Source organism: Orbicella faveolata, unplaced genomic scaffold, assembly GCF_042242905.1.
Source record: "Orbicella faveolata isolate gen_17 unplaced genomic scaffold, um_ofav_v1 contig_25, whole genome shotgun sequence".
Classification (NCBI taxonomy): domain Eukaryota; kingdom Metazoa; phylum Cnidaria; class Anthozoa; order Scleractinia; family Merulinidae; genus Orbicella; species Orbicella faveolata.
The window spans coordinates 18536372-18553937 of record NW_028301553.1 but is presented as its reverse complement, the minus strand read 5'-3'; the positions used below and the strand labels follow the sequence as shown (position 1 = coordinate 18553937).

The window sequence follows — 17566 nt, the reverse complement described above, 5'->3', positions numbered from 1 at the left end:
ACCTCAAGTAAGGAAAGCACCTTAAGTAAGGGAAGCACCTCAAGTAAGGAAAGCACCTCAAGTAAGGAAAGCACCTCAAGTAGACAATGCACCTCAAGTAAGGAAAGCACCTCAAGTAAGGAAAACACCTCAAGTAAGCAAAGCACCTCAAGCAAGGAAAGCACCTCAAGTAAGGAAAACACCTCAAGTACGCAAAGCACCTCAAGTAAGCAAAGCACCTCAAGCAAGCAAAGCACCTCAAGCAAGCAAAGCACCTCAAGTAAGGAAAGCACCTCAAGTAAGACAAGAATCTCAAGTAAGTCAAGCGTCTCAAGTAAGTCAAGAATCTCAGGTAAGTCAAGCATGTCAAGTAACACAAGCACCTCAAGTAAGTCAAGAAACATATACTTCGGTACAATATATGTCCCCATACATGACGTACTTACCTTCTGTTAAGGTCATTCCGCTGAAATAGAATCTGCACTGAGATTTTTGTGAAACTTTGCCTATTGATTGTTTATATTATAGGAACTTAAATTTTGAAATAAAAATGAGGGGTCACCATGTTCGTTCAGGAGCAAAAGCACCTTGTTTATACCCATATAAATCCTTATAATAGCACCATGATTGTAGTCACGATTGCTTGCTAAATTCACGTTACCGACGATTGCTTTTTGTTCTACACTGAGAATCGGTCCATATTTATTTTACACAGAGAAATTTATTACTCAATTCAAAACAACAGAAAAAATGGTAGGTCACCATACTCGTTTGCGAGAAAATGACGATTTACCTCTATGGTGAGGTCCAGCTGTAAAGAAAAAGCCGCCATTTTTTAATGCGCGCGCGCTAATCACGCGTGAAATTACGGGCAATAAGGATGCACAATGCAATACTGGAGCATGACCTTAAATATGCTACATAAACACGTCCGAATGTAAACTTCTCATTGTACTTGAAGAAGGCTGGTTTGGCCAGCCGCAATATAGTACACCTACAAAAAGTCAATTCCTGCGTTGTGTCGGTTTCTGCTTTTGTATTCTTCATGTTATATGTGAGGCCGATTAGATCACTATTGATCCAACGTATACCAGCAGGATCATCGTTCCGGTTGCTTGCTTAAACATTTTATAGTTTCTGTTTCACAACTGCGTGAACTCAGGCTTCTTTTTGGACACTTTTTGTGCATGTCGTTACCGTCTCATTCCTTAATGTATAGATTTAGCCAAACCTAGAAGCGGATCTCCTGATTGCAATAACTGACGATAAATTAAAGGAAAAAGAGAATTATTATTTCTTGGATTAGAAACTCAAAAAATGATAAATTGTGAGGATGAAATGTGTGATTTTGCTATTTTTTCCAGTTAAATTTTAACAAACTATACCCAACAAGCCTAACCAAGGTTGTAGAAATTACGTACGCAATATATCAGGGACTTTCCAAGAGACGACTGTACAGGGAATATGTCAGAGGAAAAGTCAACAAGGCGCCAGGGGCTAATTTGCGTCGAAATTTTGACTTTGCGAGTACTCCTTCCTTCTCCCCCAGAGAATTCCCCGGAGAAATAACGTGACTTGAGCCCGCGATCCAATCAGTTAAAAAACACGCAACCTCGATAACCTCGATCAGCTCTAAACCTGAGCCCGCGATATAGTCACGTGATACTGGTTAGCGGATAGCTTGTTGTGACAACTTTCAATTAGCAATAGCGTGGACGCCCAAAATCAAAGATGTAGCTATGGTAATGGTGCTACTCTCTTAGTTTTCAAGGTATTGGCGTACGGACGGACGGACGGACGTACGTACGTGCGGACAGTCACGTGACAACCAATGGGTTACCAAATTGTCTACGGTATGGGGCTCTGCTCGCGCGCCTTCCGTGCGCAGGAGCTCCGCTATGAACTGGCAAAGTGCGTAATATTTGGAATTTTGGAATTTGGAATGCCAGTGTTTTTTTCCATTGACGCCTGCAGTTAGATACTAAATCGTTAAAAAAGAAATATGCTAGGACAAATATACTTTAAAACAGTTACTTTTATAGGATTGTGGACGAATGGAACAGTTTGCCTCTTGAGGTCCATTCGGCATGCAGTATTGACGTGGTTATTATTAAATCTAACGTTATTAAATTTGTAACAAAATTGTAAATATTATTACAAATTCAGTGAAATATCATTACAATTTTTTTTGTGTGTGAGATATTACTAGGATTTTAGCGTTATTTACATATCATAATCATATTATATGAGGTGATTTGTGTTTACATGGGGTCGCATAACTCTTGTACAAATCATCTTTATGGCTTTTTTATGGCTTTTTTATCATGTTTTCACGGTGGTTGAAAGAAGGAAGGAAAAATTCTTCATCAGAAAGGTTTGAGGACTCTAAACACCTTGATCTTCCATTTTGAGGCCACCTAAACAATGATTTGTGTTTTTCTTTTCATTTTAAGGCCAAAGAAGTAATTTCTCTGTTTTAGAAATGAAAACAAGATCAGAGTCAACGCCGCGCATGCGTGTCAGTGACTTGACTGCGATTTACGATTGAACGTAAAAATAACCCAAAGAATTTCAACTCGGACGTTTCCTTTGGAAAGCCCGAGTGGAAATATACCGCTTAGGGTTGGTTGAGTCAGATTAAAGCTACTATGCACTATGAACAACCAATCCAATTTGCCGCTTGCAGCAGTACTTGCTGACGTCAGCTAAACACTGCTTCGGCAATATGTTTGAGAAACCATTATTTAACAAATGGTAAACGCCATAGCGTGTACTACTGAGTTATGGATGCACGCGGGAGGTTGCTAAGCACGAAAGAAGCGTAAGAGTTGCACTCGGCTATCGCCTCGTGCGACTCTAGCTTCTTGAGTGCTTAGCAAACCTCTCAAGTGTATCCATAACTCAATAGTGCACGCTATGACGTTTACCATTTGTTTTATAACATAACATTGAGACATTGGAACTACAGAAGTCCTTTTATTGAGCTTCATCACAAAAAAATGTTCGTGTAGTCTTACATGACAAGAGAAGACAAGCGCGCGAAAATTCATTCATGACAACCGACTGCACACCAGTAACTCGATAAAGTTTCATCTTCACACGACTGTGAAGACAGTTTCGCATTTCTGGGAGAAGGACGTCGGCCATTACTTTGGAAACAATGTCTGTCAAAAGATTTGCTTTGTAAACATTAGCACACACGTCAGCAGCGTACACCCATGGGCAAATAGTAGACGCTAAATTAACCAATCAGAGAGCGCGCTTTGCTTTAGTTATGTTATAACATCATTTGGCGTTGTTTCACGCGGGATTATGACGATGGGAATTGAAAGTATGAAGTTCCATACAACGCGCGCTCTGATTGGCTGAGATAGTGTGCTTTATCAGAGAACAGATGCATGGGTTGATGACATTACACATGTACTTAACACAACCGTAAATATATGATTAGTAGTAATCAAAGATTATGAGAGTGCGTTCGACGCCGTCACTTATTATGTATACCTTAAATCATTTCACTAGCTGACTTTCAAGCTGTGTCTATTGCTAAAATCAACATTTTTCATCAACAACCGAGGTTTTACAGACAGATATGCATAGTGTCAAAGTCCATGCTAGTTAAGAGGTCCCCTGGAAAAACTACGATTTGTGACGTTGCGTGACGGAGCCGGTTTCCGTAGACTCATAATATTTACATTTATAGCCTCCAAATTTCGTGCTACATATTATCACATTAACTGGTAATGTTTAAGCGTCAAAAGCTAATTTGTAAAAGTTTTTTTTTTTTACATTATTCTAAGCTGGAAGCACAAATGATAAGCAGACGTTTGCAATCGCGTCCTTGTTTATCGTAAACAAACTTTAGAACAAACAAAACACAAACCGCGGTAATAAACATGGAACCAAAACGCATGTTAAACAAAGTTAATTTCCTTGACGTTTCATATGTACAACATACATCTTCAGAAGTGACCGTTAACTAGATTACAATCGAAATTTAAACGCGAAGAAAAAGAAAAAGACTGATATCTAATAGCGGAGCTCCGGCGGCCCGAAGGGCCGCCAAGCGGAGCCCCATACTCATATAGGAGAGAAAAGGAAACCCATGAGTTGATTTTCTCATGGTCATCATGGCTAGCGGTATTGCTCGTGGGCGCGTACGCACGACGGCGACGACGACGGAGTCGCGCAACATGGCCGCCATACTCCAAATAATAGGTTGACAGAGACATGCAGTCTTGGTTTACCGTGTACTTCTTTGATATTGGACATCCATGTTATGATCAATTGACACCTGTCAAAACAAGGTATCCGCTGACCAGTATCACGTGACCATATCGCGGGCTCAAGTTTACAGCTTATCGAGGTCGCGTGTTTGTTTGAAGTTGACCGCTGACCAAGTGCTGGTTTTCGATTGGATCGCGGGCTCATCTCAGGTTAACTTGTTGAAAACAGGGCAGGATTGTTCGGAAGCCGGTTAACGCTAACCAAGGATTAAAAGTTAACCGAATTATAACTTTTTTTTCTGTGCAAATGTTTTTTGGCTGCTTTGTTTTGTGTATATAGTGATTATTAAAACTCAAAACGGAAGGCCAAACAATATACAGAAAACCGCGCCGCAAAGCTACAAAACTGAAATCAAAATTCTACCTTCTCCTGGGTTATTTGACTCTGAAGAACGCGGCCCAGGAGCTACGCTTTTAGGCTGGCCTAAATCTATATATTAATATGTAACAAGACTAATTAACAATTAGACCCGTAGCCCGCGAGGGCTACGGGTCAATAGCCCATGAGGCGAAGCCTTAAGTTGCTGGGTAATTACTTTACTTTGGAACCCTAAAAATGGTAAAACAATGAAGATTTCTCTCTTGGGAACTGTAGTGATATCTTTATCAAATCAGTTTATCAAATCTTGTATCTATAAGTTTTATGGTTGTTTTAACGTTAAAATAATTTTCCGAAACACCCGCCGAATTAAGTCTTTTTTCCCGTACAAGGACAGGTTCAGCCGTTCTCAGATGTCTAAGGTGGTTTACAAGGCAAGCTGCTGGGACTGTGATGATTTTTATATAGGAAAAACAAAGCGTCGACTCCACGATAGAAAAACTGAACATTTTAAGGCCCTTGCTAAAAGCGGTCACACCTCAGCCATTGCGGATCACGGGTCATAATATTAAATGGCACAATTTTGATATCTTAGCAACTGGTAGGTCAGATATACATTGTAAAATTAAGGAAACATTGTTAATTCGTGATTTAAAGCCAGCCTTGAATGAAAACGTTGGCAGTGAAAAACTTTTTCTTTACTAGCATTTTGTATTGTTATTATTATTATGGTAAATTTTTTTTCTCTCCCGCTGACTCATCTGTTTGTTATTAACTATTAGTCTTGTTACATATTATTAGATACCAGTCTTTTTCTTTTTCTTCGCGTTTAAATTTCGATTGTAATCTAGTTAACGGTCACTTCTGAAGATGTATGTTGTACATACGAAACGTCAGGGAAATTAACTTTGTTTAACATGCGTTTTGGTTCCATGTTTATCACCGCGGTTTGTGTTTTGTTTCTTCTAAAGCTACGATAGCCAAGGAAAAAGAGTGTAAACAAACTTAGTCCAGTCCCTGAACTCTCCTTTCTTCCCACTCTATATAGGGGCTGAACCCGGCTCTCTTTTCGCCCGCCCGGGTTCAGCCCCTATATGGGGCGGGGAGAAAGGAGAGTTCAGGGACTGGACTAAAACAAACTCCGTACCGTGTGACTGATTCGAGTATTTCCCTTAATGTATAAAGTAGGCAGTATTGACATAATCTGCCGTTCCTTGGTTCAGGCTCGTATGGATCTTGCCTTCAGAGTACTCTCCCACCGATTCGAAAGAATATTCGACCGGATAAAGACGACTAAGCTATCTGTCGCGACTGGAACTAATCAGCAAATGAGTGCAATCAAAATATAGCTGTTCCCACGGTTAACATCCCAAAGCCAAGGCGATTCAAAGTCGTTTTTGTTAACATATAAGATGAACAATGACAATTCCCTCAGATTTCGATAAATGCTACCGTTGAAGCGTTTAAATTCACCAACGAAAATCCAATGCTGAGGGCACAAAATAGCGAAAACTACGGCGACTGAATGGAAAGAAGGCAAAGAAAGATGAGAGTGGCGCACCATTGCGTATTATCACTATATCACTGTCGTGAAGACAGAGTTACAATGAAGAAATATCAAGGAGTCGACAAAGTTCCATTCAAAGTATACCGGTATTCAGGGAATAAATGTTTCACGAGGCAGCCATGAAAGCATACAGAAAACGACCATGTGTTTCTCGCGTATGTTACACGAACCATATCAAGTAAACAGAAACCTCTGACCGCAACTCGCTTGATTACAAATAACAATAAAATAGCGTAAGAAAATGTACTTAGAATGTTCACTTATTATCTCTATGACAATCATGACTAATTATCACTTGTGATTTATCATGAAATATCTTGCATGTTTCTTGTAACGATGTTGGTAATATCATGATTTATCACTGGTTTTATGAGGGAATGATTTTTTGATATTCCGCGTTAGGTTTTTATCATATAAGCATATGATGTTATCAGAATATATAATTAAATGCGAATGTCTTCTTTTCTCTGTGATAAAGTGATATTTCATGATACGATACAATGCTGTCCCTTGACAACAAATAAGAGCTAACCGCAAGCAAACAGCGGTAGCTAACAGTGAAAGTAACCGATTTTGCTATAATCAGGATAAATCAAACAATTACTGTCAGTGTCTGTTCTTCTTTGTTACTGTTACATGATAAAAACACTTGACTGAGATTTGAGAATGAGAGTGATACATGACATGATAGCTTGCTATTCTGAAGTATACTTTTCCATGCAATTTTCATGATGATTTGATAATACTTTGATATCTCAATTTACCACTTTTTCAGCAACTATCATGATAATCTCATATGATAATGATATTTTGATATTTGACATGCACAATGTGATAAAAATGATTTCTCGTTATTATCATTCTATTATCAGCAAAATATCAATAAAATATCAAAATATCAATAATCAATCTAATGATATTCTATCAAGATATTTTGATAAACCGCAATCCTGCACCTTAGTGAGAAAGATCCAGTGCAAAGACGAGCTTACATGCCCTGCTCACCTGCTCACGTTTGCCACATGTATAAACGAAAATTTAAGGTGTTTCTGAACCCTACCCACAGAATTTTTTAAAACTTTGCCAAAAGTTGCGTCTTATCATGCCATTATCAAAATTTGATAATATGAAAAAATTTTACTGTGCCGTTTTTTGAATTATAAGCCCCTGAACTGTAATTAAGAGAGTTTTTATGAGGTCATACTGTTGCTATGGTAACCTATAGTGTCACGAAAATGATAACAACGTGTTCACCAATGATTGGGCAGTTTTTTTGATACATGATTGTAGCATCAAGTGATAAAGAGTGGTTGTAACGACCCATCAAAATCTAAGTGTTGGAAACTGTTTTGAGCCACCTTAAATCACTCTTTATGTAGCTTTAGTGACACATAAATAGTTGTTTGTTAACAAAACTTGATCATTATTTTTAGTTTCCAAAGGAAAGGAGTATTTCCTAGAAAAGCAGCAGGCTCGTTGTGTTAAAATTGACCTTAAAATGTTTAAGCAAGCAACCGCGAACGATGATCCTGCTGATATACGTTGGATCAATAAGTAATAGTAATTGGACCGAGTGGAGTACAATTTAGGGAGTAGTCGCGCGAGTAATTTCAAAATCGGACGAGCGCGAAGTTTTTTCTTAAGTGGAAATCATTTTACCTTCATGTTCGAGGGACAATGTTAGTTAAATATTCATACAAGTGACGTGGGATAAGTAAATACATGCTTAACTTTCGCGTTTACTGTGAACGGATCGCAGGGAGCATCAATTTATCAGCAGATTAAAAAGAGCCATTATAATAAGTACTTTATTGAACTAGCTTCTTTGGTCCGTATTGGAGAAATAGTGGTCTTGTTCTTTTTTTACAGATAAATGAACAGGCAAAAAAAGAATTCGACCTATATTCCTTCAATAAGGACCAGGCGCTAGTTCAATAACATATATGTTTCGTTGATAACTATTCGCACCAGTCTCTTGCATTGCAGAGCGAGTGTAAGATTTGACTCTATAACGTATTCATATCACTTTCACGTAACCATGGTGCTCGAAGCACCTTATCCTTTGCTCGCTCTAATAATTTACTGCTATGGCGGATGAGGTTGTTCAAACTCCGGCCGTTCAAGGCGTTGAGGCCGCCCAGGCTGCAGTTCTTCATCTACAGTTGCAGGTTTTTCCTTGCTTTGTTTTGTGCAGGCTTTCCTCGCCATTTGCTACTGGCAGGTACAAAAGTCGGACAGGATCACTCGGACCGCCAGTCCGGGTCGGATCAACTCGGATCAACTCGGATCGACTCGGATCAACTCAGATCATAAAAAAAACAAAATTGAGGAAACTGAAGCTTTCACCCATTTGAAGGTTAAAATTCCTCTCAAAAGTAGGCCAAATCAAGTAAGACTTGCCACGTTTCTTCGTGTTGTCAAGCCGCCATTTTGTATTTTTACTGCCGGAAGGGACAGGAGAAAGAGCCTGGGAACGACGTTGCGCAACTCGTACGGTTCGTGACGTCATAGTTGATGACGTTTGCACATTTGCCGTTCTCTTTTCAGTCTCTCGACCTTTCTTTGCTTCACCCGTGTTTATGAAGGGCACTTAATGTCGTGTTATTAGCAGGAATATTTTTGTAGAGTAGAGCCGTTAGACTGTGCTACGGTGTCACAATGATTTGGGTATCCCTGAGTTTTGGGTACCCCGTACCCAAATCCCTAGTGTTTTGGGTATCCCCACTGGGGATACCCAAAACACTGAAAGCTTAAAACTGGGACAAGTGAAATCATCCACAAGTCTGCTCAAAACCCAATTATCTTCTTACTAAGCTTTGTCTCAATAAATTAAAGCGTTATTTTACTTGATATAAAGACAATCCGTCGCTGAAAATAGTCGCAATTTAGAACAGACTGTCTGATCCGAGTCCGCAGCATAACGACATACAAAACCGAATTCGCGCGCCAAAGTACCTTGTATGAACATGCGCTTGGTGCCTATCGATAACCCTTGAAATGCCGTTATTTTAAACACGAAAGGCACACTCTAAACCTCGTATAGTTCGGCAATTAAATTTAATCAATATGCGAACGAACACACTGAGATACGGCCGTCACGCAATATGCACACTAGTCTCAAGCTGTGACTGACCTCAGTGTATGCTGCCTGTCTGAAACAAATTTTGTCTTAGACTTGTTTATTTATCGCTGTTTCCTTGACCATCCCTCCCATTAGATTTTGCCGGCGAACAGTTCTCTATGCCATTTAACGAGGTTTTATTTTCCTTTGTTTTGGGAAGAAATCCAAAATAAGTATAAATAAAGTGGACAAGGCTTAAATCTTTGGACAGGGGAAACAAGTAAAAGTAGGATACCCAAATCCCTAGTGATTTGGGTATCCCCTTCTGAAGTGTTGGCTTGCAATCATTTCTTTAATTCAGGGTAGCCAAATCGACCGAAGATAGAAAGGCAAAGCAAACTTGCAAAGTCGAACGTCAATCAAGAGAGAAAAGGACTAGAAATGTTAAATTGTAAGGGATACCCAAATCCTTAGTGATATGGGTATCCCCTTCTGGAGTGTTTGTTTGTCCTCGTTTCTTTAATTCAGGGTAGCCAAATGAACCGAAGATTAAAAGGAAAAGAAAACTTACAAAGACGAAATTCATTTAAGGGAGAAAAAGACTAGAAATGTTAAATTGTAAGGGATACCCAAATCCCTAGTGATACGGGCATCCCTTCCTAGAGTGTTTGTTTGTTATCGTTTCTTTAATTTAGGTAGCCAAATCCACCGAAGATTAAAAAGGCAAAGCAAACTTTCAAAGACAAAAGGCGTAGAAGGGGGGAAAAGAAAACAGAAATGCGAAAAATTAAGGGATACCCAAATCCCTAGTGACATGGGTATCCCCTCCCAGAGTGTTTATTTGTTATTGTTTCTTTAATTCAGGGTAGCCAAATCGACCGGAGATAAAAAAAAACAAAGCAAACTTGCAAAGACGAAAGTCATCCCGATGAGGAAAGGACTAGAAATGCTGAAATGTAAGGGATACCCAAATCCCTAGTGATATGGGTATCCCCTCCCAATGTGTTTATTTGTCATTGTTTCTTTAATTCAGGGTAGCCAAATGAACCGAGGACGAAGAGGAAAACAAAACTTACAAAGACGAAATTCATTCAAGGAAGGAAAGAACTATAAATGCCTAAATGTAGGGGATACCCAAATCTCTAGTGATATGGGTATCCCCGTCCAATATGACTAGGTGTTATCCTTTCTTTAGTTCGAATTGAGGGTAGCCAAATCGACCGAATATACCATTCACCATTCAACTCGGAAAGGACTGAGATGAGCTCCTTTTGAAATAAAAGTAACAAAAAGAAATTCATGCCTTAAAGTAGAGCGAGAGTGTCCCCGGAGATCTTTAGTAAAATTGTTGATTTTTGACTGAAGAAAAATTTACGGGATACAAAATATTTAGTCCAAACATTAACGCGATATTTGCATGGTAAAGTATCCAGTTCATCTTGAATGCTGAATGCATAAACGAGCCAGTAAAACATTACAATCAACGATTATGTCAAGATGATCCCTCTAAATAAAATTTGTTACACCTTTTTTCGAAAGTTTTCCTGAATGTTCCCTACGAAGCACTGTGTCGAAAATTACAATAATGTAGGATAGGTTAACGTGTTTGCAAAAGAGATAAGCTGGACCAATATTACTCTATGTATCCTGAATCGCGTGCGATATGTCATCGGTTCACCTTACACTTCGCGGTAGCTGTACGCAAAGCTTTGTAATAAAGAAGTTGAAAAAAAATTGACAGTTAGAACGTCTATTTTTCTGGTCTCGAGCATATGTAATAATGTAATATATATCCGATGGAAAAAACTACACAATTTTAAACTGCATCCACTCAAAACGTTCCTCGAGTCTTTATTCTCATTAGTTAGTCGTTAGTTCGTCGAGTCGTTATTGCATTTTTTGTGCACTTCTAGCTATGCCTTTTTTTCCCTTCCAAACAATCTTTTCTACAATTTTTCAAGTTAAAAGGAATAATTTTTACACCAAATTATATAATAGGAAAATGGTCACCATAATCATTTAAGAGAAAATCTGTGCTTATTTTGTTGTCCAGCTAAGGAAATCTCTTGATTTTGTGTATGTTCACGTGCTCGTGTTCGCGCGCTAGTGACGAGAAAATCGTGCGCAGTAGGGATGCTCAATATAAGGAATCCCCTTAACGATGGGATGCGCAATATAAGGAATCCCCTTAACGAACTCTTCGCGGTGTTTTGTCGTCATGTGTATGGGAAAGTGGCTGTTGTTTATGGTAAATTGTTTTTACCATCCTTGTTTTTTGGAACAGATGGCCCAGAGCGTATGTGGAAATTGTGAATCTCCATTCAGCAAGGTAAGTAAACCTAAAATGCAATGAAAATGAGGAAAGTATCCTTACTCTCCTTTATCTGCAATAGAAGCCGACCATCTCGACTTGGCCTCGAGAAGGACGACATACATTATAACGATGAAGAAACGATATTTCGTGCTTCTCTTAAATCAAATCTGTATGTATGTTAGCGGCCACAAGGGAAACGCGTAATCTGATTGGCTTATGACAGCGGCCGTCTAACAATCGATAGAAAAATGAAAGGGAAAATGGGGTTTGAACTTCGTATTTTCTTGCAGTTTGCACATCAAAATATTGATTTGCTTTATAGATTGGTCAATGAGTTATGCTAAAAGAACTAACCAGTTCTCCCTCGTGTCCTACCGACTTTGATTAGACAGATGCCATGGAATATGGTGTGACTGACGAATCATGAAACTTTTGCATTCCTTTCAGATAAACCAGTCAAAGCTGGGGAGCCTAATAATACGAAACGTTCTAAAATGTGATGAGATCATTGATCGTTGCCGGTAAGGAAAAAATTACCCCTTACACAAAATAATAGGGAATTTCTCATTTCGCACACTTTACGCGTTCTGATCAGTTTAGATTTATTTTAAAGATAACAATATTGTTTTTTCATTGTATTACTTCAGCAACCGAAACACTCAAATTGAAGAAAAGGTGGGTCCAGACTCACGTAATACGGTGGAAAAAAATCAGACGGTGCTGAAGGAATCTGTCAGTCCGTTGGTAAAGAACGAAGAAGAAAAAGAAAAAGAAGAAGAAGGAATGAAGTTGCGACGCAGATCCAAGATTAAGGTCAGTGTTCTTTTCTTTCCACCTGTCAGTTTTTTGTACTTCGTCTTTTCAGTAGTTTAATTTACTGTCAATTTTTGTTATATTGGTTTTAAGAGAGAAAATACAAGTCGTCGGAATGGTTAATGGCACACCATCTAAAACCGAAGCATGCGCAGTAAAAACTAGGGTAAGCTAGTATCATGGTGAACCGTGCACTAGCACTAGCAGTAGCACAAGCGATCTATCTATTTATCCATCCATCCACCCTTCCGTCCGTCCGTCCGTCTGTCTGGCTGGCTGTCTGTCTGTCTAACCCAGTAAACGGTATTTCGACGTGCAAGGGCCTTACTATACTTTTCTTAACTTTTTCTTCGAAAACAGTGAATCGGAAGATGAAGCAGCAGCGCAGAAGGAAGCCAAGGAAATGATCGACGAGGTAGAAAAACAGGGCGTGCTTAAAATGATCATCAAGAAAGCTTGTGAAATAAGCGAAGAAGCACTCGCAGACCTTGGTCGAGGCGGTAAAAGAGGCTATTTAGCTTTCCGTGAGCTTACCACAGAAAAAGAAGGCGACAATCAAGGCATGGCAAGCTTTCGACAAAGCTTAAACGCATGATTGCAAGCCTCAGAAACCTTGTCAAGTGCCTTGGAAGAACAATTAGCTCGTCGCTTCCCGAAGCACTTGAGATCGGACAGAGAGACAGTTGCTGGCCCAGCGGTGAAAATGATCGCCCACCGTATGACATACGTAACCGGTGAAATACTGCGTCGGTTTAAAAAGTGATTTTTTTTCTCCTTCTTGTGAACTCAATTTTGACTATGGGTTTGCCGAGACTCCAATCTGGTAGTACGTACCCAACTGTCTCTATACTGCAGAGGACACAAAGATTCCATAATATCATTAGTAAAAACGGTTGAAGAAATTACCGTATTCAGGCAATATTGTGAGGTAAAACTAGAAATTTCCTATCCTTACCCATAACATGTCACTGGAAATATGGGTATGATCGGTCGACTAAGGATACCTTAATAATAATAATAATAATAATAATAATAATAATAATAATTATACATTTATATAGCGCTAATACTATGAAATATTCAAAAGCTCTTTACATATAAAAAGAAGCTCACAAACTAAAACAAAGATCTATAAAAAGGAAAAATGTGCTGGAAATACAACAATATAAAACGGCTCATGCAACAAAAATTATAAACAGTCATAGGCGATTTTAAAAAGATATGTTTTCAATCTTTTTTAAAAATGTCCAAAGACGAGCTTGATCGAATGGCCAAGGGCATACGACCATTTCATTTTTCATCAGGGCATACGACATGTCATTTCTCCTACTTTCCCTAACATTATAAAGCCTAGTTTCAGCATTGCCTACTAGATTATATTTTCTTTGTTTTGTTATTATAGTCAACCTAACAGTTGGTTATTTCCCTTTACCCCTATTATATTCTCATAGGCCGCGTCTAAAAAACAAGATAATTATATTAGATGGAGTGTGTAATAAACTGCTGATTTGTAAAGCTGTATTCTCGTTTGGAATGTTCTCGGTAGACAGCCATGTATTGGACGGGGATACCAGTATCACTAAAGATTTACATATGCCAAACATGATATTCAGCTTTCCCTTACATTTTAACATTTCCAATCATTTCCTCGTTGAATGGTGAAATCTTTGTAAATTTCCTTTGTCTTTTTATCTTCGGTCGATTTGGCTACCCTGAATTCAAAAAACGATAACGAACAAACATATTGTAAGGGGATACCCAAATCGCTAAGGATTTGGGTATCCCTTACTTTTTAGCATTTCTAGTCTTTTCCCTACTGGAATGACCTTTGTCTTTGTAAGTTTACTTTGCCTTTTAATGTTCGGTTCATTTGGCTATACCATGGATTAAAGAAACGATAACAAACAAACACTCTGGAAGGGAATGCACATATCACTAGGGATTTGGGTATCCCTCACAGTTTAGCATTTCGATCTAGTCCTTTCCTCGTTGGAATGACTTTGGTCTTTGTAAGTTTTCTTTTCCTTTTAATCTTCGGTGGATTTCCATACCCTGAATTAAAAGAAAAAAAAAGAACAAACAAACACTCGAGAAGGGGATACCCATATCACTGGGGATTTGGGTATCCCTTACATTTCAGCATTTCGATCTAGTCCTCGTTCCTCATTGGAATTTTCGTCTTTGTAATTTTGCTTGCTTTTTTTTTTATCTTCGGTCGATTTGGCTACCCTGAATTAAATAAACAATGTCAAATAAACATTTTGGAAGGGGATACCCATATCACTAGGGATTTGGGTATCCCTTACGTTTCAGCATTTCTAGTCCTTTCCACATTGGAATGACTTTCGTCTTTGCAAGTTTGCTTTGCCTTTTTATCTTCGGTCGATTTGGCTACCCTGAATTAAAGAAACAATAACAAATAAACATATTGGAAGGGGATACCCATATCACTAGGGATTTGGGTATCCCTTACGTTTTAGCATTTCTAGTCCTTTCCACATTGGAATGACTTTCGTCTTTGCAAGTTTGCTTTGCTTTTTTATCTTCGGTCGATTTGGCTACCCTGAATTAAAGAAACGATAAGAAACAAACATATTGGAAGGGGATACCCACATCACTAGGGATTTGGGTATCCCTTACGTTTTAACATTTCTAGACCTTTCCTCATTGGAATGACTTTCGTATTCGCAAGTTTTCTTTGCTTTTTTATCTTCTGTTGATTTGGCTACACTGAATTAAAGAAACGATAAGAAATAAACATATTGCAAGGGGATACCCATATCACTAGGGATTTGGGTATCCCTTAATTTTTCGCATTTCTTGTCTTTTCTCCCCTTCAAGGCCTTTCGCCTTTGAAAATTTGCTTTGCCTTTTTAATCTTCGGTCGATTTGGCTGCCTGAAGTAAAGAAACGATAACAAACAAACACCCTAGAAAGGGATACCCATATCACTAGGGATTTGGGTATCCCTTACAGTTCAGCATTTTGATCTAGTCCTTTCCTCATTAGAATTAATTTCGTCTTTGTAAGTTTGCTTTGCCTTTTAGATTTGGCTACCCTAAATTAAAGAAACAATAAGAAGCAGGCACATTCCAAAGGGAAGTAATAGGAGAGATAATCAAGGAAAGAGCGATAAATAAACAAGTCTGAGACAAAGTTTATTTCAGACAGGCAACATACACAGAGGTCAGTCACAGCCTGAGACCGGCATGTTGCGTGACGGCCGTATCTCAGTGTACCCGCTCGCATATTGATTTTATTCAACGGCCGAACTATCCGAGGCACTAAGCGCATATTCATACAGGGAACTTTGGCGCGAGAATACGGTTTTGTATGTCGTTATAAATGCGGACTAGGATCGGACAGTCTGTTATAAATTACGACTATTTTCAGCGACGTTATGTGTTTATATCAAGATTAAGAAAGCTTTTATTTATTGAGACAAAGCTTCGTAAGAATATAAATGGTTTTTGAGCAGAATTATGCATGATTTCACTTGCCCCAGTCTGTGGTATTTAATACTTTCAGTGTTTTGGGTATCCCTACTGGGGATACCCAAAACACTAGGGATTTGGGTACGGGGGTACCCAAAACACGGGGATACCCAAATCACTGTGACACCGGCAATTAATTTTTTAGAGGTCATAGGTCTGCATAGTTTCCGCTTGCATGTTACTTCGCAGCGTTTGACACCCGGTGTCTGACATTTGCAGACTGCCGACTGCAGACCGCAGACTGCAAACTACAGATTACAGACTCCTTACAGTGGACCTCAGACCGTAGATTACAAGACGTTGACTGAGGACCACTGGCTGCAAATCTTGAAGATCATAGAGCTTAATCCAACACAAATCCTTGTCGTATTGAAATTATGACTCTTTGGGTATGTGTCAATAGTGTAACCTTCAAGTTTACTCGAAGATGACCAAGGAAAGTATACTAAGGTACGATTGCGAGCAGTTTAGCTCACAGTAGCATCTTTTGCACACGATAAAAAAGGAAATGAACATAATAAAGGAAGACGTGCGTTCACTTCGATATGGATGCATGGTATTAGCGATGTTTCTTGTTTAAAAACATTGACGTCATTCTTACACATGCGCACTTTGGTGGTTGGCAAAAAGTCGGCTTCGTTTTGTTTTCATGGCTTCCAAGTGCGATTCCGAGTACGTAAAAAGTCTCGATCTTGTTGCAAGATCGCGATATCATTTTAAATTAAGCTACAACAAAGGTGAAAGTAGCCTTCCCGACCCATATAATTTGAAAGGATGGACAAATAATCCCATTTCTTGGCCAGATTTAACATTTGGGGATCCGTACATGTATTTAATCGAAACGCCGGATATTTACACGACGGAGAGTCTAAAGGCCTTCAAGTCGCTTGAAGCGTATCAATTTGTCGTCAGTGGCCACGTTAAACCATTGTGATGTCAGTCGATATCCAAGTTTTTACATTTTCGTACACAATAGGTCTTTCCTAGATATCTTGGCAAATTTCAGTCAATTACGAACATTAGAACTCGCGGTTTTTGGACCTTTATTTCCGAGAATTTACGGCCACCATTAATTTTCCTTGTTCCAAGTCCTGGTTGAGAATTTGAGAAAATGATGTCATCTTGTCAAAACTACCGCACGGGTTGAAATTATAATAACAATTAATGTGGAAAATTGTACGAATATATGAACCAAAGTTTTTGTTATCCTTTATGCGAATTGCGGCTAATTGTTATTATAATTTCAACCCGTGCTGTATTTTTGAGAAAATGACGTCATTTTCTCTTATTCTCAATCAAGACTTGGAACAAGGAAAATTAATGGCGGGCGTAAATTCTCAGAAATAAAGGTCCAAAAAACATGAGTTCTAATGTTCGCGATAGATTGAAATTTGCCAAGATATCTAGAAAAGACCTATTGTGCACGAAAACGTAAAAAATTGGGTATCGAGAATTTGATCACAGTGGCACTTTAAAGGGAAAGTAATTGTGTCCCAGTGAATTAATGATCAACCCACGATGCGGACTACTTTCTCGAGGTAGAGAGAGGATCCTGGGAACGAGGTTGCCAATCTTGCATTGATCCAAGTGGTCCGCTTAATTTGGGTCACTTTCAGGAAATCTTAAACAATTGTTTCCGATGGATTTGTGAACCGATTTGTACAATTTATGACGCAGCAGCTCAGCGGCGTTCTCTCCACGAACCCTTTTCTTAGGCAGTAAATTTAGAAGGA

General features: G+C 38.9%; 1 protein-coding gene across 2 annotated transcripts; it reads left to right on the top strand.

Moving 5' to 3' along the window:
* The first annotated feature begins 11258 nt into the window (after positions 1-11258).
* LOC149109245 (uncharacterized) lies at positions 11259-14423 on the top strand. 2 transcript variants are annotated; one of them, XM_089294684.1, is made up of 5 exons: positions 11259-11541; positions 11974-12047; positions 12174-12339; positions 12433-12505; positions 12700-14423. In XM_089294684.1, exons 1-4 carry the CDS (start codon positions 11431-11433, stop codon positions 12460-12462), a joined length of 381 nt encoding a protein of 126 aa, XP_089150810.1. In that variant the 5' UTR covers positions 11259-11430; the 3' UTR covers positions 12463-12505; positions 12700-14423. The 2 variants fall into 2 exon arrangements, with proteins under 2 accessions (XP_089150810.1, XP_089150811.1); XM_089294685.1 differs by lacking the exon at positions 11259-11541 and having other exon boundaries at positions 11900-12047; positions 12435-12505.
* The last annotated feature ends 3143 nt before the right edge of the window (positions 14424-17566 follow it).